General features: G+C 44.3%; 1 protein-coding gene across 2 annotated transcripts in view; it reads right to left on the bottom strand.

Annotated features, from left to right (window-relative positions):
- Pbx3 (PBX homeobox 3) overlaps positions 1-12,388 on the bottom strand; it is a 201,272-nt gene that overhangs the window by 23,981 nt on the left and 164,903 nt on the right. For both annotated transcript variants that reach the window (XM_051166251.1, XM_051166252.1), the window contains exon 5: positions 6,263-6,398. In XM_051166251.1, coding sequence (XP_051022208.1) covers positions 6,263-6,398 — 136 coding nt within the window. The remainder of the gene's footprint in view (positions 1-6,262; positions 6,399-12,388) is intronic.

Raw genomic sequence — 12,388 nt, 5'->3', positions numbered from 1 at the left:
CCCTCTGCTCAGGCTGCTTCCACCCCAGGCGTCCCACGCTGTGTCCTCTGCTGAAGCGCTCCTCACCAGCAGCACGTGCAGGCTGCTACAAAGCCCTTTTCTTCCCTCCACCCACGGAGCAGAGCATCCCCTAACCCCAGGCTCTCCACCATCTATCTTTCTCCATAGCACCTACCATTTCCTAACTTGCTATCCACTTCGTTTGTCTCTTGTTATAGTTTCCTACAAAAGCTTATGTAATCTCAAGAGCAGGTTTGTTGTCACAGTGCACATAAACTTTGGGTGACGTGAAAAATACACATACAAAAAGAGGCATGCATTCTAAGTATAGAGTCGATGGATTTTCATAATATGAACATACCCGGGAACCCAACCCCTCAGATCAGGAAGCATTCCTTCCCTGACTACTCCCTCCTCCCCCAAAGGGATCTTCCGCCCTTACTTCCAGCACCTAAGGGTAACGTGCCTGTTTCTAAGTCTGTTACAAATGCTAACATGAGCCTCTGGCATTATGCAGATACACAGAGCGATAGTTCATTTTCACTGCTGAATCATAGTCCAATTATGCATAAATAAACCACACTGATTTCCCCATTGTGGATATTTGCACCATGTCTTGTCTTTAATGACTACCACTGCCACGGACATTCCAGTATGAATCTTTTGGCAAATATCTGTTAAAATTTCTATTAGGTAAGGCCAAGTATCAGTTGAACTGACAAAGACTTCCTTGACTTAATTTTTTTTTTTTTTAAACAAGGTCTTACTCTATAGACCAGGCTGGCCTGTAACTCAGAGATCCACCTGCCTCTGCTTTCCGAGTGCTAGGACTAGAGTGTACTCTACCATACCTGCCTTTTAAAACTCACACGTGGGTTTATAATGACTGATAACTAAGTCAGCCCCTGTAAACTCGTACTTTGGATGGAAACATACATTATTAATTCCACTGAACGCACTAAATATTCCTTCCTGATTCCATTTCTAATTCTTCCTTTTGTCAGTCTCTTGCTCTCATTGAATTTGACCACATATGTCTCCACCCGACTTCACGGAGGATGGCCATACACTATGTATGATCTGCAATTTGCATTTTCACTTGACATGATGTTTCTAGGCCACAGTGGAATTGATGCACATTAAAATCCATCCTCCCACTGCTGCGGGGTGTACCAGTGTGGGAATCACTATGTTTAGCCATCTTCTCAAGCAAATGAGCAACTGTCTACTTCAAGTTCTCAGGCACTTCAGTGTCACTGACAATACTCTTGCAATGTCTTAATATATCTTGTAGGTGAGAGGTTCTCCAGGGCAATTTCATGTGGAACTGAGGGTTGACTGGTATGGGCATTTCTAACGTGAATACAATAACCTATCCCCCAGAAAGAAACAGGGCTCCTGCAACCCTAGGCATGATTCAACTTGATTTTTTGTCAATCTAGGAAGTGTAAAATGCTAGTTCATTGTAGTTTCTCAATTACATTTTCCTGGTTGCTATTGAGAATGGGGATATTTTCATCTAACTGACTACTTGTATTCTCTATGGATCATTGGGGTCGCCCCCTGCTCTTCAAGTTGGTTGTCTCTGGGCAGGTATGGAGACTGCACTGCCTCTTCTTTATTAACTTAAAGGGTTTCTTGTATGCTGGGATTGCAAATGTGGGTGGCTCCTACTGTTTCTTTTTCTCTTTCTTTTTGATTTTTCAAGACAAGATTTGTGTAGCCCTGGCTGTCTTAGAACTCACTATGTAGGCCTGCCTGGCCTCAAACTCAGAGATCCACCTGCCTTTGTCTTCCAAGTGCTGGGATCAAAGGTGTGCATCACCATCGCCGGACTTCCTACTGATTCTTAATTATTAAAGTATTTGAAACAATAATAATGCAATTTCAGTTTTATTTGTGTTATCAAAAATTGTATTGTTAGGCCAGGTGTGGTGACACAGACATTTAATCCCAGGATGCAGGAGGCGGAGGCAGGCAGATCACTGTGAGTTCGAGGTCAGCCTGATCTACAGAGAGAGTTCTAGGAGGCCAATGCCACACAGAGAACCCTGTCTTGAAAAACAAAAAACAAAAAGGCAAACAAACAATATATTGTATTGTTCTTGTCATCTGTCTTCAGTATTTTAAGGTAGATTTATATAATCTCTGATTATATTTATTGTACTTAGACTGTCAGACTAAAACCCTCTTTGCTGAGGTCGAGAGGGCGGCTCAGTGGTTGGGAGCACTAGTTGTTCTTGCAGAGGACCTGGGTTTGACTCTCAGTACCTACACAGTCTGTTTGTAACTCCAGGTTCAGGGGAATCTGATGGCCTCTTCTGGCCTGTGTAGGTACCAGACATGCACATGGCACACAGACACACATACAGGCAAAACATCCATATAAAATTAAGAAAACCTTTAAATTATTTGCTTTTGCTTCTCATGAACTTGAACTAAAAGTTATAAGGACAGAAATCAATGTTTTTTGTTTTTTTGTTTTAAACAGAATAACTGTTTTATCCACTTCAGAGATACTAGGAGAGGGGTTTGCAGGGAAGTTACTTTTTTTTTTTTTTTTTAAACCGAGACAGGGTTTCTCTGTGTCAGCCTTGGCTGTCCTGGACTCGCTTTGTAGACCAGGCTGCCCTCAAACTCACAGCTATCCACCTGCCTCTGCCTCCTGAGTGCTGGGATTAAAGGTGTGCGCCACCATGCCCAGCCTGGGAAGTTACTTTTTTAGACAGGAAGTAGGTGAATTCAGAAAGCTGTCACAATTTAAATGGACACACCCACTGAAAGTCTATGCTGGATGAGACATGATCAGGAAGCATGCCAGAGACAAGTGAGCAGCTCTGTCTATGTTATTTCTGTCTCTTCAACCTTTTCTCAAAAATTGTTAGGAAGATTTCAAAACATAAACTCTAGAAAATAAATGGTGTGGTGAGGTGTGAGGGTGGATGCCCCCAGGCCCGACTCATAGGAAGATGGAAACATGCAGACCATTGAACACACAAGCTTGAGGGTATCCTAGGCAAGGCAGCAAGACCAAATTTCAAATAAAGACAGGACGCACAAAAGCCCGGTATGAACTGGCAAAATGGTTCAGTAGATCAAGGTACTTGCTGCCAAGCCTGATGACCTGAGTTTGGTTTCTAGAACCTACGTGGTAGAAAGAACTGACTCAATGTGTGTGCCATTGCATACTGCACACCCACACCCCCTCACACACATAAACAAATACATGGGTTAAAAAAGTCCGGTGTGATGAGGCATGACTGAAATCTCCACGTGGAGGTGTGGGCAAAAGGCAAGTTCCAACCTGTCCAGGCCACACTGAGAAATGGTGTTTCAGTGCTTCCCAAAGCATAGAAACAAATGCAAATGGATGCATGAAACAATGTTTTAAAACACTTGCTACATGTGTTCTAAGTCATCTTTAGAAGTGAAATCTCCTGACAGAGCAGCCAGAAGGAAAGGTTTTATTGCTAATTCCATAAGTATATTCCGAATATGTCCTAAAACTACATCTAATTGTTACACACTAAAACTATCAAAACACCTGGATTACAGAGCTCTTGAAAAGGATACAATGCATGCTACTCCCTTGTGCCAAGTATATTGTTTAAAGGTTAAAAACCAAGAGTGGGAGCAGAGAAACACCTGCAAAGACCTACAATGTTCAGGCAGCAAAGTGGACCTGTCAGCTGATCAGCACAGGAGTGCTTTCATTACAGTTGGGGACATGCACTGTGCTGCTTAATATTTATGCCTAGCCTGGCTGGGTTTAGAGTCACCTGTGAGTCACACCCTGGGATTGTCTGGGAGGTCATTTCCAGAGAGGTTTAAGAAGTGAAGCCCACCTTGAAAGGGATTGTGTTAACCCAGGCCTGGGGTCCCAAACTGAATAAAAAGGAACAAGACACAACGGGGATCAAAGTTCAGTTCTGCTTCCTGACTGTGTGAACACACACACCTGCAGCCACACGGCCACCGCCATGCCTCCTTGCCATGACGGACTGTATCCTCAAATCGTGATCTGAACAAGCCCTTCTTTCCTTTTGTTGCCCTTATCAGGTTTTTGGTCAGAACAATAAGATGAGCAACTCAAACACCTAAGGCTCAGAAAGTCCAACTCAAACCCAAACACTTTTGGTTTGCTCTTTCCTAGAACCTAGCATATTATATTCAGCATTTCAAGTGGCAGTCAGTGCTACACAGTCTGGACAGAGGCATTTTCTATTAATATACCTTTTACCCAGCAATCCAAATCAATTACATCCCATTTGAAACTGGCAATCCTGAAGACTCAAGTTCTATCCCTATAATCCAGGAGGAAGCAGAGAACCAACTCCTGAAAGCCATCCTCTCATTTGTACACATGATAGCACACCTGTGCCTGTAAACACACTAAATAAAATATTTTAAAAAGAAACTTGGCAGGAAGGAAAATATACCACAATTTAATAAGCGAAGAAAGTCAAGCTTTGAATGAAATCCTAATTACAAGTCAAAGTTGTTCTGGAAACAATATTAAAACAAAAGTTTTTAAAAAATCAGACTTGGGTCAGAAGTGGCAATGTGGAGGCAGAGGCAGGCCAATCTTAGTCAGCTAGTTCTAGGTCAGCCAGGGCTACACAATGAGACCCTGTCTCAAAAAACAAACAAACAACAACAAAACAAAATCAGTGTAAACTCAATCACATAAGACATTCATGTAAGACATTCATTGGATTCCAAAGGGGATTTTTTTTTTTTCTGTAGTTCAAGTGTATATGAGAAAAATATGTAATACAGCAGGCGTGGGGTCTGCATGAAAACGGCCCCCATAGGCCCATGTTTGAGTGTTTGGTCCCCAGTTGGTGGAACTGTATTCTCAAAGGTTTTGAGGTTTCAAAAGCCACACCCAGCTCCCTCCCCTCCTCTCCCCCACTAATGGATGGGAATACAAAGCTCTCAGTGGCACGCCTGTCTGCTTCCTGCTACAATCATCACGGACTACCCCTCTAAAACTGTAAGCAAGCCCTCATGTAAATGCTTTTTTTTTATAAGAGTTGCCTCGGTGGTGAATCTACTCACAGCAGTGGGACAGGAACTAAGATACAGAATAATATATTAAGCATGTAGCTGGAGTATACTGTTTCAGAATTCTGCTCATTTGGCCCCTATAGAACACTAAACTTTTGGTAGAGTTAGCTTTTCTTTAAGCTCCACATGGTCAGAACTGGTTCTTACATTACCACTGTTCACTCCCAAAAGAAGCATTGTTTACATGGCAACCTATTAAAAAAAAAGTGAGCATTTGAGTAAAGTTTAGTTCATTTCAGTTAGATATTTACTGCCATCCTTCAGGCACTACAGCAAGCTGTGCTCCAGAATCCCCCAGGGGGTTGCTCAAGTTCCACAAACGGCTTAGTGTCTGTATCCCACCTTCACACACCCTCCTGTCGACTGAAATCATCTCCACAGCACCTATAACACCTGACATGATACAGGACTGTAATGCTAACAAGTCTACACCTGTTGACCCACATGCACTGCATTTCAATGGATAAAGGAGGAATGCCCAGCTTTACATGATTAATTAATTAATTAATCTGTACGTATGAGTGTTTTGCTTGGATACATGTCTGTGTGCCACGTCCCCGCTTGGTTCCATGCAGACCTGAAGAGGGCACTGGATGCCCGGGACTGGAGTTAACAGATGGTTGTGAGCTGTCTGTGAGTGCTGGGAACTGAACCCTCTGGAAGAGCAGCCAGTGCTCTCAGCTGCTGAGCCAGCTCTCCAGCCCTGAGGAAGACTGTATTAGTATCTCAACTACGATCGAACCTTGAGTAACAAGGAAGAAAGCAAAGAAAGCCAGAGGGCTGCAACGTCGCAGCGTGGCTACCCACACCTGGCTCTGTGAACTCCTCTAGGCTCTCATCCAGGAGTTTGATTAATTTCCTTTCAGCAACAAATAAAGCGGTTTCGTATTGATGCAGGTTGGGTCAGGGAGCCAGGCCTACACAATGTGTACAGAGAAATGGCTGAAGTGTCAATCGTGCCGCTCCCCATGGCACACCTACCTGTCAGGAGGAGACTGGCACCGAGGGCTGGAAAGAAAACAGAATCTTTCCCCCTTGTCAGTTAGTGTTTGTAAAAAAACTACTTTAGCTTCAAATTCTCACATTAAATTGTGGAAATAGGCAGATGACCACTTGGCTACGACAGCAGACGAGGCCCTGGAGAAGCGCGTATCCCGCACCCCAGGGAAGCACAGCCTTGTGTAGCCCTCACCTGTGACACTGTGATGCTGCACTTCTTGGCCAGCTCTTCTTTGGCTTCTTCACTGGGGTAGGGGTTGCTGAGGTGTGAGTAAAAATATTCATTCAAGATTTCTGTGGCCTGTTTACTGAAGTTTCGCCTTTTCCGTCTATGACAAAAGCAGGGAGGAAAAATTGAGTCACAGTTATAATCAGGGTTAACCAAAGGGACAATTAATTAGCTTCCAATTCATCCCTGTGAGGCTATGTAAGACTCCAGGCAGCCTCTGAACCACGGCCCAGCCCTGTCTAAGATATAACATCATGAAAAGTATTAGAAAGTGAAGCACAATTCACCTTGCTCTTTGTCCCAAAAAAAAAAAAAAAAAAAAAAAAAAAAGCTTACTCAAAACTTAATATATTCTAGGTCTTAAAGACCCACGGGGAATGGAACAGACATGCTCTAAACAATTTACAGGTACCCACAGGTTAGAAAAGAGGTATAAAGATATTAAATAGGAACACGGGCTGGGTGGTGGTGGCCCACAGCTTTTAATCCCAACAGGGGCAGGGGATCTCTGTGTGTTTGAGGCCAGCCTGGTCTATATAATGAGCTCTAGGATAGCCAGGGCTACATCGTTTCAACCTATCTCAGCCCCTCCACTCCTGAAAGAACACAGAAATCAGTAGGTCTGCATCACAGTGACCATACAAAGTGTCATGAAAGAAAAGTGTGAGGTGAAATGACAGTGTGTAACAGGGAAACAGGACACGGGCTACAGACCAGGAAAGGCTTCCTGGAGGAAATCTATCTGAGATCTGGAAATGTACAGGGCTTAGATGAAGAGCAGAGGCGAACAGGAAAGGGCAGAGAAAATGGTCTCTTAAGGGCTAAAAGAAGTTGGGGCACAGAAAAGTCAGGGAGCGCAGGAGATGATCCGGAAGGAGAGGCCGGGCCAGATGACACAGGGTGTGGACTCCACAAGCTTATTCCACTTTTAGTCTTAGTACAACCGAAAACTGTTGAGGTTTTAAGTTTTCCTGTTGGGTCCCCCCTCCCAGCCCCCCTTTCCCACCCCAGCCAGGATATCTGTGTAACAGAGCCCTGGCTACTTTGACTCACTTTGTAGACCAGGCTGGCCTCAAACTCACAGAGATCCACCTGCCTCCCAAGTCCTGGGATTAAAGGTGTGCGCCACCACACTCAGCTGTTTTCCTCTATTTTTATAAAAGTCCTCAGATGCGCATATGTGGAGGCACACATGTGGGAGTTGGCGCTCTCCTTCCACCATGTAGGTTCCAGGACTCAGACTCAAGCTATCAACCTTGGTATCGGGAATTTTGACCCAGTAGGCCCTCTCACTGGTCCCACTTTTCATACATATTTGATTTGTTTGCTTTTTGAGTCAGGGTCTCACTATGTAGCCTTGGCTGGCATAGCGCTTGCTATGTAGACCAAGCTGCCTCCTGGGAGCTGAGACTGTAGGCTTGTACCACAGTTTCCATGTTCTTAATGGCCATTCTGCCACTGAGAACAGCTGGAAGAGGGCACAGAAGGAAACGCAGGGACCACTGAAGATCCGGCATCAGTGGTCAAGCTGGAGGTGATGGTAAGATGGCACATGGTGGAGCCATAGAAATAAGATTCAAGCTTCACTGAGAAGGCGGATACAGTAGGAACTGACGGGGCCATTCAAGAGTGAGGGGGAAGAGGAGGGAAGGAAAAATATACACCCAGAAGAATTTATGGGATTTTCTGCTAAGGCAACCACCTGGACTTCAGGACAAGTTCCTCACAAAGAAAAGTGCAAAGGGGCACATTTTGCTGTTTCAGCTGGAGGTGTGTGTGTGTGTGTGTGTGTGTGTGTGTGTGTGTGTGAGAAATATCAGAAAACCAAATATCAACAACATATTTTGGGTAGCAAAAACATAGCTTATATTTGGTGGTTATTATTTCTGTTTTGAAGAATTCCTGCCTGAAAACGAACATCTGTCAGATTTCACTTTAGATTAGCTACTCCGTGACTGGAAAACGCCTTCCCTAGATAATTCTCTCAACACTTGCTTCCAAATCATCTTAATGACGTTCTCAACTGTGATATCCTGCACTCAGGCAAGTGAGTGTTAGGGTGTCCAGATCTGCTGGCTACCTCGATATCACTAACATGGCAGGTTAGGTGCCATCCAGCCGGCACAGCGCTCAGTCACGGGAGCAGTTAATGTGGGTTTGATCAAAGCACCACAAGTTTCTGGTCTAAAGTTTCTTCATTTCAATGACTTTTTGGAGTTTAAGCCATTGCATGCTTGTGGTGATTAGAATGAAAAGGGTGTGGTGATGAGATGGGGAGAGGAAGAGGGAGAAGAGGGGAGATAAGAAATCCACTGAGAAGAGTCAGTCATGTTTTGCAAGAATCACACGTAGCCTGAAAAGACAGACGCGACACTGAAGCAGGACCACCATGGAGCACCCCTGCTGAGCAGAGGGCAGGGTAAGCAGGGCCGGAAATGCCCAGAACTGACACTTAATATGTCAAGCCGAAGGCATTCTCTATCGGGAGCACACAGGAATGACCTGCGCACAAAAACCTACTTTTGCAGCTGTATGTGGGAACTGGAAGGCCAGCCATGGCAGGCTCCTGTCAGAAGACAGCAGTGCGCTGACACTGGGTGACAGCCATCTCTTAGATAACCTAATGTCTGCTCTAACCCTCCTCACGGCCCGCACCTGGCCATTCCACTCAATTCTACCGCATGGCTACAACATGAAGGCCAGCGACAAAGGCACGGTTGATGGGAGTAAATAACGGGCAGGCATTTGTTTGGGCAATGGGAACAGTAAAGGAAGGAATGGAAGAAAATCTCTAGAAAATAAAGTTTGACTCAAATGTTTTGTTTAGGGGAAGTTTCAGCAAGCATCAAAACCCCTCAGAGGACAGATTAAAGGCAGCATAGCCTTAGCTCTGTGTGAGCTACAGCACAGGGACACTGCAAGTTTATTCCTGAGTGTCTTGCACACTGCACGTATGTCTAATGGTGAAGAGAACAGGAGCGTCACCTTGTGAAAGGCACACTGAGTAAGGGCGCCTGTCTGGATAGGCGTGTGGGCCTGGAGTTCCACAAGCTTGCTTCTTGGCACAGACGGGTCACTCAGAGCCCGACACAAGTGAGGGATAGAGGCTCAGGGTAACAGTCACTGAAAGGCATGGGACAGGGGATGCTGTGATGCTTTCTTTATTCTTTAGAAAAGAAATTTCACATTAAGCGTATCGCCTTGGTTTCACTCCCCCAGGTGGCACACTTTAAATGGCTGTGCGTGAGTCTCACGGCTGTGTAAGTCCCAGCGCCAGCACTGGGTTGGGGTCTGGAGGGCAGGCTCGGGGGGTTGGGAGCACCCTCTGCCCCCAGCTCTGCCACTGCCTCGTTCCAGCACTGCCCACTCAAGGCCATGGCACACTTACTCCATGTGGAAAAAAAACAAATCATTTATGTGAATATGTTATGAGCGCAGTTAGTTATATGAAAGCTGAACACACATGCAGACAAGAATAGGAAAGCATCCACAGGAAAGAACAGAAAGTGTTAGCACAGAGTCCCTGCAGATGTGCGCTTTAAATAACTTTCTTATGTTTTTTACTAAAATGCTCAAATTTGAGAAAACAAAGTACACATTGTTTCTGGATGCCACCTCCCAAACTCTGTTAATATCAGCTGTTAAAAGTAATCGTTTATATGACCAAAATACTTTGTATGAAATCCTCAAAAATATTAAATCAAACAAACAAAAACCATGGTGGATGGGGCTGGAGAAGTGGCTTAGCCGCTAACAGCACTTGCTGCTGGTCCAGAGGACATAGGTTCAGTTCCCAGCATCCATCAGGCTCACAACCTCCTGTAACTCCAGCTCCAGAGGCTCTGACACCCTCTTCTGGACTCCACAGACACTGCACACACGTGTATTGAAAGAAAGGACAGACTAGGGACACCTGAAGACCAAGCTCTCCGCACAAAGGAGATTTATTTGCCCCAAAGGGACAAAGGACAGGGAACAAAAGACAAGGACGGAGATAGAGGATGAGGGAGATGAAGGATGGGGAGGGGAGCAATGGAGAAGGGCAGGGGTATTCCCAGAGGACCAAGGACGGCCTCTGAATAGACGAGAAAACGTCACGTTGGTTTAGGATGAAATAATTAGTTTTAACTGGGCATGCTAATTAGGTGAGCTAATGGAGCCTTTAGATTGCTGGACTTTAATACTTTGAGAGTTGGACCTTGGTAGTCAACCTTAGGAGGAAGAAGTGGCCAAATAAGGGAATAGACCTTGGGGGCTAGTTTTAAGTTGTCATCTAATGGTTTGGCAAGGCTGAGGGAATGGCAGAAGGGCAAAGCCTGTGAGAGCCATGTTTGCCACACCTGAGCTGGCCAGAATCCCTTCATGTTTAATACACACGCGTATGCACACATGCACGCACGTACACACTCACATGCACATACACAAGTATAAATATATAAATCCTTTAAAAATTAAAATATATACCTATATTTTCAGAACATATTCACATATATACATACACATAATAAAAAATAAAATAAAATCTTTTGAATCAGCCCATTTCAAAATTTAAGGTTGCAAGAACTTTGCTGTGCTAATGAAAGTAAGCTTTTATTACAATTTTAAAAATACTTTTTTTTAAAAATAGGAGCACAAGTCAAAGTCATTTATGGGGGAAAGTATGTCAAATTTTCAAATATAACTGTGTGGCATCTTTTCCTTAGTACATTTCTAATAAAGTATCTTTAAAATATCCATAAAATAAAAAGTAGGCATTCATATGGCCCATCAATCAATTAGGTTTTCTAATTGATGACATATAAGGAAGACACTTGTTATCATTTTGACTTTCAATGACTCTGTGGCCTGTGGAGGGATGAGGGTGCCGTGTTACGAGAAACTGCAAGGAAAGGGAGCGAAAAGCCATCCATTTCCGAGACGAAACCCATAGAAGATCATTCAAAGGTCAAAAGATCAAGTATAGAAGAGCCCCTCTTCATATTGTCCCCCTTCTGTCCTGCCTTCTCTTTCTTCACGGGATAAGTCCGACTCTAAGCACTGCATCACCAAGGAGGACACTACTACTTGATGGCGTGTGCCACCTGCGTGTTACCCATTTCCTCGGGAGGACTGCAAAGGGAGTTGCTGAAGAAGGGAGAAAGGAAGGGTCGGGGAGCAAGCTACAATGCAAACTAGTGAAAATAACTAAAATGCTAAGATACAAACTAACGCACCCAGGAGTGGTGGTGCAGGCTTTCATGTCAGCACTGGGAGGCAGAGGCAGGCAGAGTTTGAGTCCAACCTGATCTACAGAGCAGCTCCAGGCAGCCAGGGCTACACTAGAAACCTTGTCTCAAAACAGCAACCAAAACAAATGAAAAAGAAGAAGGAAATATATTAAAACATTTACAATGCTTTTTTAGACTAAAATTATTGATATCTTTTATCACTGTCTCTTCTGGTTTTTGCATTTTCCAGGCTTTCTACAAAGATCTTGGTATTTTAAAACTAGAAATAGTAATAGTAAACCTTAAAACCATCAAGTGTGGTGGCAGCTGCCTGCAACCCCAGTGCTTCTGGGGCTTCTGAGGCAGGATAATCACAAGTCTGAAGCAACTGAGATTCTATTTCAAATGACAACTTTTAAAGGGGCTGCGGGTGTAGGTCACTGGTACAAAGCTTGCCTGTCACATGCAAGATCCCATGCTCCATCTTCGGTATAAAACAAGCAAATAAAAAAAAAATCCAACACCAAAAGTCTTCACAACAAAGAACAGGCGACGCACAAAGAGCCTTAAACTCCAGGAAAAGAATGCTTACGTCATGACAGACCGTGGTCTTGTTTTATTTATTTGATCTGTCTTTTAGTGCTAGGATAAAACTGAGGATTTCACGTACTAACAACTGTATTGCACCCTAAAACCAACAGGCGACCACAGTTTTAAGCCAAGTGTCAGGGCACCACAGTGTTACTGAGGGTGAGGGATGATGAAATGGGCTGTGGGGACTGAGCCTGGGGATGATGGAGGGGCCTGTGAAGGGGTCTTGTGATAGCTTAGGTACAAAAGGATGAACAGGAGCCACTAGACCAAGAGAGAGGAAAGCAGAAAG

This window comes from Acomys russatus, chromosome 24, assembly GCF_903995435.1.
Source record: "Acomys russatus chromosome 24, mAcoRus1.1, whole genome shotgun sequence".
Classification (NCBI taxonomy): Eukaryota; Metazoa; Chordata; class Mammalia; order Rodentia; family Muridae; genus Acomys; species Acomys russatus.
Note: the sequence above shows the minus strand (reverse complement) of the source record. Positions and strands in the feature narration are given on the sequence as shown.